Source organism: Typopeltis vanoorti, chromosome 15 (assembly GCF_054136105.1).
Source record: "Typopeltis vanoorti isolate ZY-2024b chromosome 15, IOZ_Tvanoo_1.0, whole genome shotgun sequence".
NCBI classification, from domain to species: domain Eukaryota; kingdom Metazoa; phylum Arthropoda; class Arachnida; order Uropygi; family Thelyphonidae; genus Typopeltis; species Typopeltis vanoorti.
Genome location: NC_143563.1, coordinates 34,938,653 through 34,960,049, shown reverse-complemented (window position 1 = coordinate 34,960,049; position 21,397 = coordinate 34,938,653). Strand labels below are relative to the sequence as shown.

At 36.5% G+C, this 21,397-nt stretch overlaps 1 protein-coding gene across 2 annotated transcripts in view; it reads right to left on the bottom strand.

Moving 5' to 3' along the window:
• Positions 1-21,397, bottom strand: part of LOC150098597 (aspartate dehydrogenase domain-containing protein-like) — a 117,946-nt gene that overhangs the window by 50,978 nt on the left and 45,571 nt on the right. For both annotated transcript variants that reach the window (XM_090404796.1, XM_090404795.1), the window contains exons 3-4: positions 21,225-21,368; positions 5,487-5,592 (exon numbers count right to left, since the gene is read on the bottom strand). In XM_090404796.1, coding sequence (XP_090260922.1) covers positions 5,487-5,592; positions 21,225-21,368 — 250 coding nt within the window. The remainder of the gene's footprint in view (positions 1-5,486; positions 5,593-21,224; positions 21,369-21,397) is intronic.

Sequence of the window (21,397 nt, the reverse complement as noted above, 5' to 3'; positions counted from 1 at the left end):
AGATAATTTTATGTAGCTTTCAAACTGCACATCAATAAAGATGAATCTCTAAGCTATCATTTAATGCTTCTCTAAAGATGATTTCTTCCTTCTCATTTAGATATTACAAAGTTCCACGCACCTACACGCTAGCCTATTATAGGCAAATATCTTCTAGAAGATAAAAAATATATATATATCTACCACCATAAACTATGAACGGCCCTTTCAAAGCATTTTATTACTGACACTATCCATGGAATCGAATGGAATAAAGCTACTGTATTTCATCATAGCAAGTTTAAACAAAGAAAACCTTTTTCTAACATCTGAAGCTGTTTTTAAAACAGCCTAACCTAATAGATGTCTAAAACTATTTTAAAGCCTCCTGTAGAATGATCAAGGTAAATGACCAGCAACAATAGGATATCTCTCCCCATTTTCACTTCTTGTTTTTCCTGTGTGCATGCTGCATTCTTATATGGCATCTCTAATGATGTTTCTGTGACAAAATCTTGAAACATTAACTTTCAGTAATGAAAGTAAGGCATTATTTCATTTCATTCCTTTGTGCTGTGCTTCATTTCCATTAAATCTACTTCTTCTTCCTAACATGGATTTTAGGCCAAGTGGCCTATTCCGGTCTCATGTCATCTCTTTCTTGGTCTTCCGATTCTTCTTTTCCCACTTATTTTGTATCTGTATAATATTTTTGGTAGTCTGCTGTTGCCCATTCGATTTAAATGTTCTAGCCATTTTTGTTTATACTGTCTTATGTAGAGGATGCGTCTCAATAGATAGCAGTATGATGGCTGCTCTTCTAAGCACAATACCCAGACCAGTACCTAAGGTCATCTGCTGACGATTTGGTGCCCACACATCACACCTGAATGGTACAGCATAGAAAGCAGCTGCTGCATAGTCTCAATGGCTGCCTTGATGCTTCCATTCTAGGCGCACCATCGCCAGAGCGATCGCACCATAACAGAACGAAAGCAACTCCAGCTAATGCTGCCTTTTAACATGCGAGGTATGAATGGTATTGTTGCAGTGGCTAGACGAGATTCTGACTTAGAGGCGTTCAGTCATAATCCCAAGGATGTTAGCTTCACACCACTCACTCGACCAAGCACATGTACCAAGTGTCCGAACCTGAAGTTCCTCTCGTACTGAGCAGGATTACTATTGCAACGACTAGTCATCAGTAAGGTAAAACTAACCTGTCACATTTAATATCAGGTTGGACTCTCTTAGCAATGTACTCCTGTCTCACATTAAGGACCTAAGGCGTTCAGCCCTTAATGTGTGGTACATGAATCTAAAGGCAGACTTACCGAGAAGATTCCCAAGTACTGTGCTGGGGAAGGGTGTCAGAGTAGAATGGGGCAACACCGCCTCCTCAATGTCTAGATGAATAGACCTATCTAACAATGGGGCTAGACAGTCAAAAATTCCCTACAAAAAAGCTCATGTGCATAGGTGCACGTTGGGACTGGCAAGCTCCCCAGTTAATACCAGAAGACTTTAGCAACTGCCTTCGGCTCCTCACCATATGAAGCCACCGGACCTGGTATAGGCGGCTAGCAATCGACCAGGAATTACATAATTAATATATTTATTTCCAGCAGCTATCAATGGGCTCCCTCCAATGACTTATGCTACTGGAAAGTGTCCTGATAATGTCCCATTAAATACATCAGCAGAATCAGAGCTCCATCCAAGACGTCTACCTCAAGGAGTCATAGTTACTCCTGCCATTTACCTGCACTTGATTGAATTTCTTCACTTTGATATTCAGAGCACTGGGCAGAAATCAACAACTCTCAACAGTCATTGCAATGCTTTGTTTTAATTAGACAGTATGATTCCCCTGGTCCATGCCAGTTCTGAGTTGGCTGTTAGTTGCCGGTCGAAACTGTCACACCCAATAGGCCATCTGGCATGCTGCACAGCTGAGGCATTCCATGAGAAGGCCCCGATGCTGGTCCGAGCTCAACAGTTCCATCACTGGACAGTTTCACCCAGTCCCAGTGCAGTGCCATACCCGCTTTGGACCCAGCCTGACCAGCCCAGTCCTCAGAGCCAATCCTTGTCCCAAGGTTACGGATCCATCTTGCTGATTTTCCTTACCTACATTATTCTACCGACTAGAGGTTATTCACCTTGGAGACCTGCTGAGGACATGGGTACGGTCTGGCACGAAAATCACACTCTCCCCCTTGGATTTTCAAGGGCAGACAGGAGCACTCTGGACACTGCAGGAGGCGGGGTGCTTTTAAATCTACAAAATAACAAATTCTCCATGTCACACTACTGCTCAAGGCTGCCTCCTTATCTTTCCATAAGCACATTTCCTTATAGCTTTACATATCCTTTTTCTCATAAAAGCTCTCATATGGTTGGTCACCATCTTCATCTCATACAGTCACCATCCTCTAATACAATAATCAAATCCAATGGTGTCAATCTTCATTACCCTATACTGCCTACTGCACAACATAGGATAATTTATGTATTTCTGCAATGTCTTGCAGAAATTCAAGAAATCCATTCTTCTTACTGCAGATGTTATCTCTTCAATTCCAGTCCACATTTCCATAACTAATATCACCTATAATGATTTTTCTTCTTCTCTTCCACTCATGATGGGTTGAGTTCATCAAAGATGAATTTTTGCCATTTCTTTCTGTCTGCTGCCTTTTTATGAAGTTCTATTATGGAATTTAAGTGGGTGTGCTTTCTTTAATGTTGTCAATTTATTTCTTTCTTGGTATTCCTCTGCTGGACTGTCCTTCAATTCTACCATTTAATAATATGTTTGGTAGCAGTGGCAGCCCGTACATAAGCACTGCGACACTGCAGCACCCCCAAGGAAAAAATGAAAAATTTAAATTTTGTTTGTGTTTATAAATAATAACAATGCTTACAACATTATATAAATGCAATACAACATGTTAAAGGTTATAGCTTATGTTTTGACATTGATTGAATAGTTAATAATTGGAATTGTTCAATTAACGCTTTAGATTATGAAACAGATGCACTGCGATCTAACGGCAATATTCATTTGCGCTTGTCATTGCACGTTACGTCATTCCCACACTGCCCAAACAGCAGTGTATTTTTAGTATTCATACGCACGTTATTTCTGTGAGATATGAAACGTTTATTATTGGTACTTGTGCATAGTGAACTATTTTTTGTTAATCTTATTTTATTTTGTTAAAATAACATATAATTATTTATTTATTATAGATACAAGGCTGAATTATGACAAGTGTCATTGTTGAAAATATGAAAAGAATTATATTATATTTTTTCAATTATTGTTACACAAAACAAATGCAATGCGATCAAATGCCGATATTCGTTGGCGCTTGTCATTGCACGTTACATCATTCTAACATTGCACAAACAGCAGTGTATTTTTAGTGTCCATACGCACGTTATTTCTGCGAGATGAAACATTTATTATTGGTGCGTGTGCATGGCGAACTATTTTTTGTCAATCTTATTTTATTTTGTTAAAATAACATATAATTATTTATTTATTATAGATACAAGGCTGAATTATGATGAGTGTCACTGTTGAAAATATGAAAAGAATTATATTTTTTCAATTATTGTTACATGAAACAAATGCACTGTGATCTAATGCCAATATTCATTTGCGTTTGTCATTGCTATTGATATGAAATTTTTATTATTGGTGTTTGTTCATGGTGAGGATGAAATATTTTTAATAAAGCAATTTTTAATATGTAAATTTATTTATTAATAAATTCGTTACTGATTAGGAATTTTTTTTTTTTTTTTTTTTTTTTTTTTTTTTTTTTTGTATATGCAGCACTCCCACTTAAAATTTTCACCGGCCGCCACTGTTTGGTACTCTTTCTGGGTTCATTCTTGGAACATGTCCAAACCAGCTTAGTTGGCTCTTTTTTAGTGTTGTAATTATTGTTTCTTTAAAGTTAAGCTCTTCTCTGACCTTTTCATTTGTTTTTCTTTCTCTTCAGTTTGTTCTATTGATTTTTCTTAGGCATTTCATTTCAAAAGCATCGAGTTTATCCATTTCTTTTTTTTTTTTTCTTAAGAATCAGGATTCTGGGCCACTGTGGGAATTATCATTGTTTTATATATCTTTGAGTTCTTTGCTTAATCTTTTATTGTTCCATATTTTTTGTAGACTGCTCATTGTTACCCATCCATTATTGTTTCGGTGTTTTATGGTTTTGAAATAATCTAGATTTTCAGTGATCATTGTTCTTGGGTTACTGAACTGCTTTACTTGTTCTATATTACTGTTTCCTATTTTCACTGAATTGCTTCCCATTTTCTTCCTATTACCATTAGTTTTATAATAAATTTAGTTTAATCCTTTATCCAAGTGTGAGCAAACAAAGTTTGCACCTGAAAGTATCTTCAGGACTGGGGTAAGGTAGTACAACACCAGGGCACTCCTTGCAAAGGTGGAGCAAGCTACCAACACTCCTATCTCAGTATCTCCCATAATGCAAAACACATCTCCTTGCAGATATGTCTAATGTTATGCATTAAGGGAAGGGCCACAACCCAGACTAGTTTCGACCTTTATTGAGGTCTCTTCAGTGGGAGCCAGGCCCAAGTGGAGATACCAGGCAGAAGCATTAGCAGGTCATCTCTACCTACAGGAGTTGCCAAATGGTGTGCCACCCTTTTTTTAATAAATTACTCTGGATTTAGAGAAAGATGTTGAAAGTTTATTTTTCACTTGGTTAGAGTTAGTTTTGTTTTACTAAAATTGATTTTCATATCATATTTATTACTTGTTTGATGCAGTTGGGTCAGGATATTTTACAATTTTTTTTGGCTGTCTGTAGTGATGACTATGTTGTCAGCATACTTTAAATGCGTTATATTTCTTCCATTTACAGTTATGACTTCACACATCTGTAGTCCTTCATCTACTACTTCTTTTAGGTATAGGTTGAATAATTATGGTGACAATGGATGGCCTTGCATGATTCCTTTTTCAATTGCTATTTGTTTTTATTTAATTATTATATTTGAAGAAAGTAATTTCAACTAATAAATCACGCAGACACACTTTGTCATCAAAAATAGTACAACACTAAAATTCATGAAATATTGCCAATTATTATTCAAAATAGCACTTATTTTCAGGAGCTCTTTCCAACACTACATATGGATGTATATCATATCAAAGACATGTAAACATTTTTCTTGCCCAACTAAAAGAAACTGTTTATCTAACAGCCATATATAATGACTTCGCACACCTAAGTTTCCTTACTTAGTTTGCCATTTCTTGATTCTGCTGTTCTCAGTTGTCATTACCAGGTTGTCTCCCAAATTATATTATCAGTGGCAATGTACCTGTGGAGCCTGTAAAAATTCAACATACTCTATTTTTAAAAGCTAATCCAAGTATGCTTACTTGGAATAGCTTATACTGAACCACTGTTACATAAAACACACAAGTAATGATCTAGAAATTTTCAACTTGCCTTCATATAAAATTTCAGCCCTATCTGTAACAAGGGTATTCTTTTTTTGAAGATCAGCAAGCACTTTTAGGCTTCTAGGATGCTTCTTCATTGTCACTTTTAATTTCTTTTGAAATTTAAAGATGTGTATATAAAAATTAATAATTTTATAAACAAATCTAATAAAATTCATTATACTTGCATATTTATGAATATAATGTTTTAAAAATCCCTTTGTTACTGAGATCTGTATCTACAATAAATGGTAATTTAAATTAATATAATATCAATGTTAAATAATATTGAGATTGTATTTATAAGAATGCATAGATATTATCAAATAAGAAGTTTATTGTTATTATTAACAGATTTTCTTGTGGTCAAAATATTCACTACAGGAGGCCTCACTTGATGTCAATAAGGCTGTACAGCTTAATGATATATCATCACGTGTTTTGAGAGAAATACCGATAAGAATACTTCATGTACTAAGTCGCATGCTAACAGGTAACTTAATCAGCAATCTTCTGGGTTTCTTCGTCCATAAACTTTCGACCTTTTCCTGGGAGTTAACAGCTTTGATGTACCTTTTTTAACATGCAGCTTACATTGGGCCATGTTGCAAAGGAAGTGGAGAGGGAGGGAGGGAGAGATAGAGAGAGATTGTTCCTTGGTCTTATCATCTTCAATGTAATGACCTCAATGATTAATGTCTTGGAGAGACTAGTGAAGACCAAGATTCAGAATTGGACATGCATTGGAAAATGGAAATTGGAAAATGCATTGAATGAGAGATGAATACATAGTGGTATATTTAGATTTTGCAAATACTTTTGATAGGCTGCCACACGACAAGCTAGAAATTAAACTAGAATGAGTGGTATTGGATAAAGTAAATTTTTAGTGGCACCTATCAGACAACCTGCCTCCAATTCAGTTGCCAGCAAGTTGTGTATAGGGGAGGAATATCCCAGAAGAGGAAAGGAAAGTCAGTAACGGTATGCCCTAAAGGTCGATGTTAGGGCTGGTGCTGTTTAATGTACATGATATGATATGGGAAAGGTGTGAATGATAATATACAATTGTTTGCAGATGATGAAAAGTTGGGAAGAACTATGAGGAATACAGATGTGGCTTTACAAAAGGACTTTAATAGAATGATAGAATGGGAAACTAATGTGTTGCAAATCATGAGGATTTAAAATTCGGAAAGCAAAGATGGAATCCAGAGTATACATTTGATGGAGAGATGTTAAAGGACATAGAAGAGATAAAGACCTAAAATTTTGGTGACACATTGATAAAATAAAACTCTGAAAACAGCATCCTAGATTATGACTATGATGCAGAAGACAGTGACATACAGAAGTAAGGATGCTATGGTTCCTTCAATATCATATGAATTACTGTCTGCAGATGTGATCATCTGGTTTTCAAGAAGATGAATAGGAATGTTAAAGTGCTGAGTAAGAAGAAAGATTGAGGAAATGCAATTTGAAGAGTACAAAATGGATAGGATATGCGTGCATGTATGTTTGCAGGGGGGGGGAATATTATTATTATTACACTCACCATGGAGTCAACAGATTCATTGTGGGAGGTTCATTCAACCAACAACATATTTATCATACTGAATTTAAAATTCTTAAAGTTCTCTGTTAACAACATATTTCAGTAATACATTCCATTCACTCACAATTCTCCATGTAAACAATCTACTCCTCACACCCCTCTTCACCACACTCTAACATAACTTCCAGGGATGGCCTATGGTTCTTCCCATTCTCGCCTTCTACTCTTTTTTATTATAACTCCCTGGATTAAACCAATAAAATCCTTCACTAACTTAATCGTCTCTCTCTCTCTCTCTCTCTCTCTTTCTCACCTCTTTTCCTCCTATCCACCAAACAGTGCAATCTACATTCCTTCAATCTCTCTCTCTCTCTCTCTCTCTCTCTCCATAGCTAACATTCCACAGACTTGATATTGTTTTAGTCACTCATCTCTGGACCCTCTCCAATATTTCCACATCTTAATGAAAACTGGTGACCAAATCTGAGCACAATAGTCCAAATGTAGTCTGACCAGAGGTGTCTATACCACTGTATAGCCACCTCTTTATCTCTATGTGTCAGAGAACTTCAGGAATATGATGTACAATCTTTGCAACACTGGCAATATGCCTTCTAAACTTCAGTCTACTAACAACCATCAGTCCCAAATCTCAAATCTTGTCCATTTCTTGAAGTACAGCACAGTCACTATAGTACACAGCTTTATATTCCTGCACTCAAAAATGCAACATGTTGCACTCATTAATGTTAAAACTATAACCCTGCACAGCTTTGCCCAAGTCAAAAGTCTATTCAAATCTTCCTGAAAAGAATTAACATCTGCAGTGCTACTTCTAATTCTCCCAAACTTTGCATCATCATCAACAAACAACTGAAAATCCCTATCAATCCATATGATATATCATTTACAAACAAGTTAAACAGCGGGGGCCCAAGAACAGAACCCAGGAGCATGCAATTGGTTACCCTACTTTTTTTGAAACACTGCTCCATCATACACAACTTGCTGGTATCATTCAGAAAGCCAATCACCAATCCATCTAATCAATATACTATTTATTCCCATCCTCTACAGCTTGTACACCAAATTATCATCTGGTCTTTTTAATTGCTTTTGCAAAGTCCATCATTGTATATGATCATCCCTTAACACACTTGTTACCTTATCATAAAATGCAAGTAAATTGCTAAAACAAGAGCTTTTGCAAATCCATACTGATCATTATAAATACTCAGCTCTCTTATTTCAAATAATCCTTATATTTCTATACAAACATAACAATCCCCATGTCTTTGAGACCATTCTACCAGAACCAACATTCTGTACTCTAACTGCTATACCACACCTCTCTTTGATCTGATCTGATCACTCTCATTTCCCTGATCTTAAATCTGATTGCCATTCATACCAGTCTCATCCTCACTTTCAAGCATTCTCTCACCTTGTCCTGCAGAACCACGTCTTCAACTTCATATCCATCTTCATCCTGTCATACATCCATTTATCTATGCTCTTCTGTTTCACAAGTACCCTTTGATACAGTACACAACTACATTAATTTCTTGATTCTGTGTCTTCTCAGCAAATAATAGCCTTTCTAAATGCCAACATCAAACTCATTCAAATGCAACCCATCAACTTTAAACTATTCCAACTTTTCTTCAAATTCACTCCACAGATTCACAAACTGAGCCCCCCCCCTCTGCTTTACGTAACTCCGTCATGTTATTTGTTATCTCTGCTCTCCTTCTCAAACCCACTAAGGTCCTATCTGGGCAACACGCTCATGCCTTTTCGAATAACACTAATATCCTTTACCTCCCACAGCAACTTCTTCAAGTCTATCAACATTCCTTTTTTTACCAACTAAATAATTTGTGGATGAGATTTTAAACAGAATGGAGGAAGACAGGAAGATAACAAAAGACAATCCCTAGAAGCTGTATAAGGAGAGTATGAACATTATTATTATCCTAAGATGGCATGGAGTCAGAGACTCATCTAAGAGGTCCCTTTTGTCATACACCAGCTCATCATACTGTCCATTAAACACCTTAAAAGTCATTGCAGACACCATACTCTCAGACAATCCATTCTTATCATTTGCAACTCTCCATGCAAAAAAGCCTGCATTTCACTCCCTTGCTCATACTCTCCTTATACAGCTTCCAGGAATGAACTCTTGTTCTCTTTTGTTGACCTCTTCTTGACCAATCTTTCACCATTTTATGAAAAACCTCTTCAATGTTAATCCATAACAACTCCTTATCAAACTTGTACGTCTCCATCATATCACCCCTCTTCCTTCTATCTACTAGACTCTGCAGATTGTATCTTCTCAACCTTTCCTCATATTCGACATTTCAGAGATCAGAAACTACTTCTACCTTAGTCAGTCACCTCTGGACCCTTTCCAACATCTCTTCATCCTTTTGAAAACAGTGACCAAATCTGTGCACACTAGTCCATATTTGGCTTAATCAGAGCCTTATACAATGGAACCAGAATCTCCTTACTTCTACAAGTCAGTGTTCTCTGCATCATTGCCAGAATTTGTTGTGTTGTCCCCACAATTTTGACAATATGTCTTCTAAATCTCAGATCCTTATCCACCATCACCCCAAGATCTATTTCCTCCACTCCAACAATATATCCCCACCAAGAGTAAAGTCTACATCCCACCTTTGTTTTCGAAATTTTAAATCCTTACATTTTGCAACATTGAACTGGCTTTCCCACTCCTATACCCATTCACTCACTCTATTCAAGTCTTCACATAATGCCACATCTGCTCTACTCCTCATAGTTTGTCCCAACTTTGCATCACCTTTAAACAACTGTATATCCCCATTCAAATCTTTCCCAATATCATTAACATACAGGTTAAACAGCAATGGCCCTGAAACAGACCCCCCTGAGGCATACCACTAGTGACTTTCCTCTTCTGGGATATTGCTCCCTCCATACACAACTTGTTGATACCTATCAGACAGCCAATCTCTAATCCAATGCACCAGTCTAATATCCAACTCCATCTGCTCTAGTTTGACTATCAACTTATCATGTGTTTATTAAAAGCATTTGCAAAGTCTAAGTATACTACTAACATAGGAGTGAGGAGTAGGTTTTTTCATATAGAGTGGTGGGTGATATTAATATATTGCCTGAGAGTGTAATAAATGTGGAGATAGTAAATTAAAGGCACAGTATAATGAGCTATGTCTGTGATAGTGAGACCTTCCATGATGAGTTTTTTTGACTCCATGGAGGTCTGATGATGATGATAATAATATCAATCTTCAACTCATTCAGCTTCCCATTCACTATTTCCAAGACTTCTAGGGATAACCCTTTGTTTGTCCTCCACACTCCTTCCACTTGTGTATCATCTCCATCATATTACTACTGAATTTTTCAAGGCATACGACTGCATCTGGCATTGCATTCTTCTGGTCTCCCTCCTATCCTTTGTGAGTAGATCGACAGTTTCTTCTCTGGTTGTTTAATGCTTATCAGGGTGGATGGTGGCCTCTCATGTGATTTTTCCATAAATGCCAGAATACTACAAGGCTCTGTGCTTTTACCTACACTCTTCCTCCTATATATCAATAATTTTTATCATTAACGTACAATCCTATTCATGGTTTTGCTGATGACAGCACACTCCATTCCTCTTCTTCATTTACAAAACTTAGTAATTCCCAACACCAATCTTCTAGCCAATCTCAAGTGGAGTGAAGATAATTTAGTAAATTTTAATGCTACCAAAACACTATGTCTCACTCTCTCTCTCTCTTACTTCTGATAGTATTCTTCTCAGTAACTTCTCAGTACAATGCCCCCTATATCCTTTTGCCAGAAAGAGATCAGAAACCTATTGTCTAAATTAGACACAAAAATCTCCTGGCCCTGATGGCATTCCTCTAATTGTCCTGAAGGTCTGTGCACCAGAACTGACTCCTATCTGTACATACTCTCTTACTCCACTGGTATCTATCCCAAAGCCTGGAAATTGGCCTATATTTGACCCATTCATAAGAAGGGCAACAAATCACTGCCATCTAAGTCCTATCTCTCTCACTTCAGTCCTATCTAAAGTAATGGAGAAAATCATCAATTCTCAACTCCTGAACTACCTTGAAGGCACCCAGCTATTAAACGACCACCAGTATGGATTCCATTGCTGCCGATCAACAGGAGATCTACTCTCATATATCACCCATCTCTTGACAAATGCCATGGAGAAATCTGGCAAATCTCAAGTGGTTGCACTTGATATCTCTAAAGCTTTTGACTGGGTCTGGCACAAATGCTTACTAAGCAAACTCCTATCATTTGGACCATCTCAGAACTTCTGCAGTTGGATTGCCAGCTTTCTGTCTGTATGCACACTATGTGTGATGGTAGCTAGTTCCTTATTCTTTCACCATCCAACTAATGCTGGGGGTTCCATAAGATTCTGTTCTCTCACCAATCTTTTTCCTTATGTATATCAATGACCCCACTTCAGTTGACCTCCAACCCAATACACAGTTTTGCAGATGACAGCACACTGCACTACTCCCTTTCTTTTGACAAACTTTACTCTACACAACTCACTTCAACCTACAGAACATCAATTACCACTACCCTGATCTCCAAGTCATCCCTCCAATGGGGCTCAGATAACTTTGTCAGCTTCAATGCTAGTAAAGCCCAGTTCTCTCTTATTTCTCTCAAAAAAGAACCATTTTCCCCCAGTATTATTTTTGATAACACTCAAATTTCCATCCAAGATGAGATTTCTCTTCTTGGAATTACTCTGACATCAGGCCTCTCTGCCTCTAAACAGCTGTTAACCTTAAACAAATTACAAATCCACCCAACTATCAAATACTGCTCTCACATTTGGAGTGGGGCTCCTAAAAGCTCCCTCAAAATGCTTGATTCAATACAGAGGAAAGCAATTAGATTGATAAATGATCCATCTCTTACCAACTCACTCCCCTCACTTTCACACAGATGTTTGGCCACTGCAATATGTGTATTCTATGAATATTTCCATGGCAAATGTTCATCTGAAATAGCATCAATAATTCCTCCACTCAGTACTAAGCCCATTGGAACACGTAGAGCTGCCACCGAATATCCTTTAACAGTGCACCTTGAAACCAACAGAACAAGTTTCTTCCCCCCCCCTTCATCCCTGGTACTGCTGTACTGTGGAACACTCTTCCCCCTGATGTATTTCCCAAGGAATACAATATACAGGCTTTTAAATCAAATGTAAACAAGTTTCTCCTTTCCCAAAACCTACTACCCATACATGGTACTAACATACTATAGGTTGATCGACTAACTGCTTGTGTACAGATCCAACATTTAAAAAAAAAAAAATCAGTTCTGTCTTCTTGGGTTGTCTTTCAAATCTAGCCAATCTTGGCATAAACATATCATATCTATACCTAATCCTCCAATGAAACCTTAGTACTTTTTTTTTGTTCTAAACATCAACATTATTTCTCTTCTGCTCACCCAATATTTTACAAATCTGGACAACCTTAAAATATTGTTCTTACATCTGGTGTGGTGCATCAAAAACACCTCAGAATTCCTGACTATCCAGAAGAGCAGCACTGTTCAGTTTATAAATGATCCCCCCCCCTCTCATAACTTCCTCATAGATGCTCTGTTTCTGCATTATGTCTTTTTCTATAGCTATTTCAATGGATGTTGCTCCACTGAACTGGCCATCACCATTCCATTTTTCTGCTTTCCTCTAATTATGTGCAAACATGGGTAGCTGCTGGTTACACCATCCATACACAGTTTAGCTCCAAAACTCTCTGAACCAATTTCTCATCTTCTTCCTTCAATCCACATATCTCTGCCCTTTGGAATAGTCATAATCATACTATGTTCCCCAATGAACAGAGCTCTCAACCTTCAAGAAACACATTAACAGATTCTTCTTTCTAATCACTTGCCCATGGCAATGTTGTAACATAGATCTTGAGATCTCTCATGTGTGGAACTGATAATAATAAAAATCTAGCAAAACTCCATTTTGCTAGATGACAATGGATTTATAAATAATCACCACTTTATAAGTCCATTGTCACCTCTAACTGTAATCTAGATTTCTTCACCCTATCCACATAAACAAAACATTCCAGAGTCCTAATATTGAAATAATCACTAATCTCCGAATCCTTTCCAGTTTCACATCACAACAGAAATGAGGCAACCAAGTATGCACACAGTAGTATATGTGTGTGGTTCAAATGGCAAATAGAAATAAGGAAGTGGCTGCCATGTATACTGGCAACCACTTCCTTATTTCTATTTGCCATTGCACTCCCCTACTACTGCAGAAATATGCTGCATGGACATTGCAGCACTTGTAATATCATTTGAACTTCAGGTCTCTTTTGGCCATCACCTTCAGATCCCAAATCTTGTTCACCTCAAAGCTCTACCTAGTTGGCCAAGTGGACAGTATCTCTGCTCTCTCTAACCTAAAGGCTGTGGATATATGAAACCCATATCCAAAACCATCATGGAGTTTTGTGAATGCCTTCAGATGAGAAATGAATTTCATCACCCAGAGTGAGACCACCATCCTGCTGAGTGCATCCTGTTATGGCTTAAAAAATCATGTGTTGTAGACAGTGATATTTTTATTATGAAACCTGCACTAGAGTAGGGTTCAGGGATTGTGAAATTATCCAAATCACAACACCAATGCTCTATAGTTTTACAATCTGGTTTGTGTGGGGGGTGTAAAAGGGGAAAAACAACTTTTTGATGTGAATATTGAAACCCCCCACTCATCTGTCTATGTTAAATGTTTATTTAAATCTCCCTGAATGAGGGACTTTATATAAGCACCACCCACTGGATATCTCGGTCCATTCACAAGAAATATTAAAACATCAGTATGTCAAATGCACAGAAATCCAATAATATTCCTTCCAGCATGTTTACTGCTTTTTTTGTCATAAAATGCAAAGCAAAACCTCTCCTTTAAAATCCCTTCCTGACACAGGCAACATCACAGAAATTGATCACAGAGAATGATCAATAATCTATTTTTAATTATTTTAAATCAATAAGGAGGGTGTCAGCAGAGACATAAGGAGCAGGGTCTTTGCATGAAGTGAAACATTTTGCCTGACACTAGTGAATGCAGATACACTGAATGAGTGTAACAAAATTTGCAACAAAAAGAATGTATTTCTGTCAAACAAAGCATTTTCTTTAGAAGAGCATAATCAATGGAACAATACAGATGTCATTTTTGTATTTAGCTTATCAGTGCATACAATTTGCCTAAAAGCAAAATTCATTGCAATGCTTGACCAAATTTATATACCGTATTTTTCGGACCATAAGATGCATCTTTTTACATACAAAGATCGACTTAAAATTGGAGTGTGTCTTATGGTCCAAATCTTTGCACTGTACCGAAGCTGTTAGCGAAGTTCAATTACTGGCGCAATATGTTAATAAAATTAGTAAGTACGCCACTGAAGGTAGGTACCTAAGTTATCTTGCTGCATGTGGGTGAATCATCAATTTAGAGCATCAATAGTCATTAGTGTGTAAACATGTGCTTTTGTACGGTTCATTTGAATTATTTTTTATAAGTCGTTAAAATTTTTATCTTAAAATTAGAAAAAATGAGTGTAAAATAAAAAGACTTTCATATAATGTGAGTTATAAATTAAATGTGATAAATTATGCAAAACAATATGGAAACAGAGCAGCAGAAAGACATTTTGGTCCACCACCAACAGAAAAAATGGCTCACAAGTGGAGAAAACAAGAGGAATAATTAAAACTACTATGTAAACACAAGAAAACATTCCGTTCACACCTAGAAAAATGGCCAGAAGTACAAATGAAAAATTGGGAAACAAATCATCAAAACATGGGAATATCTGTTTCTACAAAAATGATAATTTTTGAAGCGAAACAATGGGCAACTGCTAATGGAATTTTAGATTTTACCAGATCACCGTCTTGGTGCTTTAGAAAAGACACGGGTTATGCATGCATACAAAAACCACTCTAGCCCAAAAAATGCCAGCTGACTATGAAGCTAAAATTATAGAATTCCATGGATTTGTCATATCAGCGAGAAGGAAATTTAACTTTGAGCTTAATCAAATTGCGAACATGGATGAAGTGCCTCTAACTTTTGATGTTCCTTCAAATCAGACAATAGATTAAAAGGCACCAAATCAATAGTGATCAAAACAACAGGTCAAGAAAAAACTCACTACACTGTAGTTTTAGCTTGTTGTTGCAGGGAAGGAACAAAACTACCCTCATGTTAATCTTCAAGAGAAAAACATTACCGAGAGATGAAATTCCTCGTGGCATTATTATCCACGTTCAAGATAAAGGCTGGATGGACAAAACAGGAATGAAATTATGGATACAAAAGATATGGGCAAAACGTCCAGGTGCATTGTTTAAAAAGCCTGCGATGTTAGTGTGGTATCAATTCAGAGCACATAAAACAGAATCAACCAAGATTCTAAAAGAAATGAATACAGAATTAGCAGTTATTCCTGGAGGCCTTACAAGTCAATTACAACCCTTGGATGGATCTATTAATAAACCATTAAAAATTTTTATGCGTGAAGAGCAGAACAAATGATGGCAAAGCCAAATCATGATGTTACAGCAAAGGACGTATGAAACGGCCAACAATTTCAGAAGTATGTACCTGGGTGAAAAATTCGTGGGAAGCTGTGAAAGAAGAGACAATTATAAAGTCATTTAAGAAATGCGGGATAAGTAATGCGATGGATGGTACCGAAGATGACGCAGATTTTGAAGGGAGTGACAACAACAGTTCAGACGAAAGTAATATGAACGGTGACATAAACAAGACGAGTGATAGTGTTGAGAGTGAAGATGAACTGAATATTGCTAATACAAATGATTGTAACAATAAATAAAAATTAAGTAAGAATTTGTAAATATCTTTATATAATAAAATATTTTTTTCTAAAAATCGTCTCATAAATTTGGGGTGCGTCTTATTGTCCAAAAAATACTGTAATTCATATGTTATTCGTATGGTTAATTCAAGGGAATTCATCTGCTATATGGCAAACAAGAGGAAAAATAATTATGGCAGGTGAGATACCTAAGAGGGCAAAGCATGGATTTGTTAAGTGATACCCTTGTCTTTTATTATACAGGGTGTTTCAAAAAGAATGACCCGATTTCAAATAATTATATTTAATAATGAAAATGTGGTACAGTTACAAAATAAATTACCAAGTATGAAGTAAGGCCTAAAGTTTCACTCACCACAATCACAAATGCTCAATGTGTCCTCCACCTGCTGCAGGGACAACATCAAGCCGATAGCTGAATTCATCCCAAGCGCATCTGGGAGTGTCTTCTGTGACAGAATTTGCTGCAGCTGTGATTCTGGTTCTGAGTTCATCAAAGTCAGCGGGTAATGGAGGAACAAATGATATATGCAAGTAAACACAAGAAAGATATTTAATTAACCAAATATTTCAGTCTGGAAATAGCAGAACATCCTCGGTGGTATTACAAGAACAGTTTTAAAAAATACTAGCTAGAATACTAACAATAGATCGTTAAAAATAGAACACGCCGCATGATGTTATATCACTAAGTATGAAACGGAATATTTTGAAGTAGACAAGTGATTGGAAAAAAAAAAAAAAAATTAATGAGTAATCTTGATTAGACTTTCCCAGATTTTTGATATAGATATACAGTCATTACGATTTAAGTTGGGACAATGAAGCAAGGCCGCTACGCTTTCCTTGAACAAACGTTCAAACCTATAACGGGATCTATGCGAGAGGCAAGTCCTGGACCAAAAGATGCTGTGGCCAGTTTCAATCCAGTGTGGAGCCAATCCAGACTTTTCAGGTTTGTTGTGAAGAATGGAAGATTGATGTTCTTGGATTCTACTTTCAAGAGAACGTCCAGTCTGTCCAAAATAGGAGAGATCACAGTTGCAAGAAATTTGATAAACTCCAGGAAGAGATAAAGTCGAGTGTTTGTCTTTAGGAGAAGGAAAATGAGAAGACAATTTGTTAATAGAAGAAATATGTAGCTGTTAAATCATATTTCTTTAAAATTCTTGCAATAGGTTCTGAAATACCGGAGATATAAGGAATAGGCACTCGACGTATTGAAACTTTGTTGTTTTGTGGAGGATTATAAGAATTGAGGAGATGTTGAGTACTTATTCTTTTTTTCTCTTGAAAAAAGAATCCAAGAACATCAATCCTCCATTCTTCACAACAAACCCTGAAAAGTCTGGATTGGCTCAACACAAGATTGAAACTGACCACCACAGCCTCTTTTGGTCCAGGACTCACCTCTTGCATAGATCCTGTTATAGGTTTGAATGTTTGTTCAAGGAAAACGTAGAGGCCTTGCTCCATCGTCCGAACCTAAATCGTAATGACTGTATATCTATATCAAAAATCTGGGAAAGTCTAATCAAGATTACTCGTTAATTTTTTTATTTTTCAATCATGTCTCTACTTCAAAATATTCCGTTTCATACTTAGTGATATAACATCACGTGGCGTGTTCTATTTTTAACGATCTATTGTTAGTATTCTAGCTCGTATTTTTTAAAACTGTTCTTGTAATACCACTGAGGATGGTCTGCTATTTCCGGACCAAAATATTTGGTTAATTAAATATCTTTCTTGTGTTTATGTGCATATATCATTCAGTCTTATGTCACAAGTATCCTTAAAACAGCAATGGAGGAACATAAACACAATCTTTTACGTATCCCCATAAAAAGAAGTCACAAAGTGTGATGTCTGGAGATCTTGGAGGCCAAGAATGTAGTGCCAAGTAGTGGGGTGCCATGCGTCAAATCCAATGCTGAGGCAATGTTTCGTTTAGAAACCGACGAACTTGGAGGTTCCAATGTAGCAGTGCTCCGTCTTGCTGAAAAATGTAATCTTCAGATTCTTCATTCAGCTGTGGAAGTAGCCAGTCCTGCAGCATTTCAAGATAGGAGTTTCCAGTAACAGTGTTTTCCTCAAAAAAGAAAGGGCCATAAGCCTTTCTAACAGAAACCGTGCAAAAAACATTAAGTTTTGGTGAATCACGTTCATGTTGTACAATTTCATGTGGATTCTCAAGTCCCCATATGCGAACATTGCGGTGCGAAGCTTTACCGCTTAGATGAAAGGTTGCTTCATCACTAAAAATCAACCTTTGTAGTTAGATGTTGTCCTCTAACAGGTTAGCACAAAAAATCTCTCCTTTTTTTTTTATATCAAACTCTGGGCCAAGGCCGTTCACATGGTACAAGTTGCATTCATTTGTGGTTCGTGGTTGCAGAGATATACAATTGTCAAATCGAGACATTCTTTTTGAAACACCCTGTATTACACCTCTAATAAAGTAACAAGAGCAGTGGTGAAGAAACATATATATTCACTTTTTTTTTTTTTTTTTTGCAAAGGCATTTGACCTAGTACACATTATAAGTTGATATTTAAGTTGCAAAGCATCTGTTTAAATATCAAATACCAATGAGATTACACATTGTATATATTTCTGGATTACAGAAAGACATGTTCAGGTGTGTTTTTTTTTTTTTTCTATTTGCAGATGATATAAAGCTTGGAAGGTATATCAGTAATAATTCCAATGTTGTGTTGTGGTCCTTCAGTAGGATTTGAATAAGCTGAACAGGATTGGCAAATGAATTGGAAATAACGTTTTAATGCAACTAAAATTAAAGTCTTGAAATCCTTGTGTGGAGAAATATTTAAAGTCAATGGCTCAGTGTGCAACACTCTAAGGTTTGTTCACAAGATTAGAATAATGATCTTGAATCAACAAGGTCCAGGTTGCATGAAGTAAAACTGCAAGCAACTGTTATTGTAGCCTTAGGGAAACTTATGGTAACAGTGCCTTACTGTGCTGGACTAGTGGAAGATAGGCCAGTGCATTTTGTGCAGGGCAAGATCATCCAGATGATAATCACCGTGCAGGACAACTACTATTTCAGATGAACATGCTGAGCTTGTTCGGGGACTCCTTGCAGTTGGACTGTCCATAGGTGATTGACTGTACATTAGTTGGCACAGGAAACTGAGATAAACCACCAAAGTGTCTGACACATCCTAAAAGACAGGTTCAGTATGCACAAAATTTCAGCTCATTGGGTTCTACATCACTTGAGTGAGATGCAAAAATGGCACAGGCATGCAGTTGCTGCCCTCCATCTGGAATGATATGAAAATAAAGGGGATGTATTCCTGAATTGTATCATAGCCATTGATGAAACTTGGGCAAGGTCTTATGAACCAGAACTGAAAAGAAAATCCAAAGAATGGTGCCATTCAAGATCACCTCATCTGAAAAAACTTTGCAGGAAGCCAGCAAAGTTAAAGTCATAATGGTAGTCGCTTACAACCTTGTATCATTCTTCATCATAACACACAGTACTATCGACGTTTCTAGAGCAACATTTGCATCTGGCTTTAAGAAGAAAAGTGACTACATTTTTTCATGGGTTCTCCACTGTGTTTGTTGCACGACAATGCACAATGTCAACGGCTCTATATATACAACTGGTGATAGAAATGTTGGACAAGTGGCAATAGGAAGTATTGGAACATCCTCTGTATTCACTGGATATGAGTCCTTGCAGCTTGTTCCCCAAAATGAAAGAATCCCCTCAGAGGTCTGCAGTTTCATGATATGCAAGAGGTTCTTTGAGAAATAGGTCGTACTATCACTGATATCAACAGGCAACATTCTGCTGAAAGCATCCAGAGGCTTCTACAAATTTTGAAACAGGTACAGAACATTATAGGAGATTACACTGAAGGAATGAAATTGTATAGACTTGATAAATAAATTATTTTACATTTTATGTACATGTTGCCACGACTTTATTTACAACCCTTATATACTAGAGGAAGTAGAGGCGGCAATGGATCTTGGAAATGGTGGTCAATAGAAATTTGAATTTAGGGAACACACTACAGAGGTGGTAAAGATAATACAGAGGATTGCTGCAATGCTGAGAAGGACATTGATTAACAGAGTGGTGATTCCCTTGTATAAAGCGCTGATCATATTACACTTGGATTACTGTGTTTAAATCTGATCACAGGGATTTCAACGAGATAATAACTTTGGAAAAGGTATAGAGATGGATAACAAAAATGACATCACGACTGCACAATGTCAGTTATGTGGACAGACTGATGATGCAGGGAAAGATCAAGAGGGTAGAGTTTAGTGGATAGAAGATGAATAGGATGATATACAATTCAGTTACAATCCAAATTGTTTCTGCAACAAAGTAATTAACTCCTGTGAATTATCAGAGCTGTAATTTATGCTCTTGTGATGCTGGTTTGAAATCCAGCACAATATTAGTAACTCAAATTATTTGCTTATTTTGTTCTTCCAGTATTGCTTACATCATAAACTACTACTATAAATAAACATCAAAACCTAAATCTATAATTTCATTTTTGAATGAAATTGCATTTAAACTGGATAATAATTACTTTGTTTTTTTCCATATTTTTATAACATTTCTTACGTATAAAAGAATAAAAGTTGATCTGAAACCCATACTGGATATTACTAATATCTCTGGTATTTTCTACATTCTTTCTCAAATCTTTTTCAACCTCAGCTAGGGCTGTTGGTGAGCCAATCTAATAATAATAATAATTGTAACCAACATTTTAATGATACTAATGAGACTGTCTTACTATGAGGAGAGGGGGTAGAAAAAATGTTTGTGGATACATTTTGTCAATTAAAAAAAAACAATTGAAATCAAAAATAAAAAATACCAAAATATTCTATCTAGTCAGGGCAGAGTATTACTTTTTATTACTTTGTGATGTTTTCCAAATGTGTCTATGTAAATAGTCAAACTGAAATGAAAATTGATATGATTTTACAAACTTTTATAACCTGTTCTACTTTGAATAAGTAATCCTCAACAATGTTTTCTAAGTGTTTTTAAGAATTATCTAAATATTTTTGAGAAGGTAGTATACTATAAATCCTAGTATATTCTGAAAAATAGGGAAAATTAATTTGTGGATAGGGAATATTCTGAAAAATATTCCCTATCCACAAAAAAATGAATATTTTCATTTTAACATAAGCACATTAATGCACTAAAATACTTACATGCAGCTTTCCAAGATCAGCCAATTTCTTTATGTCTTCTCCACCCCACATAGCTCCACTAGGCACATACAAACCATAATGACATGCAGCTTTCTTCAAATCTTTTTCAACCTCAGCGTTAGCTAGGGCTGTTGGTGAGCCAATCTAATAATAATAATAATAATTGTAACCAA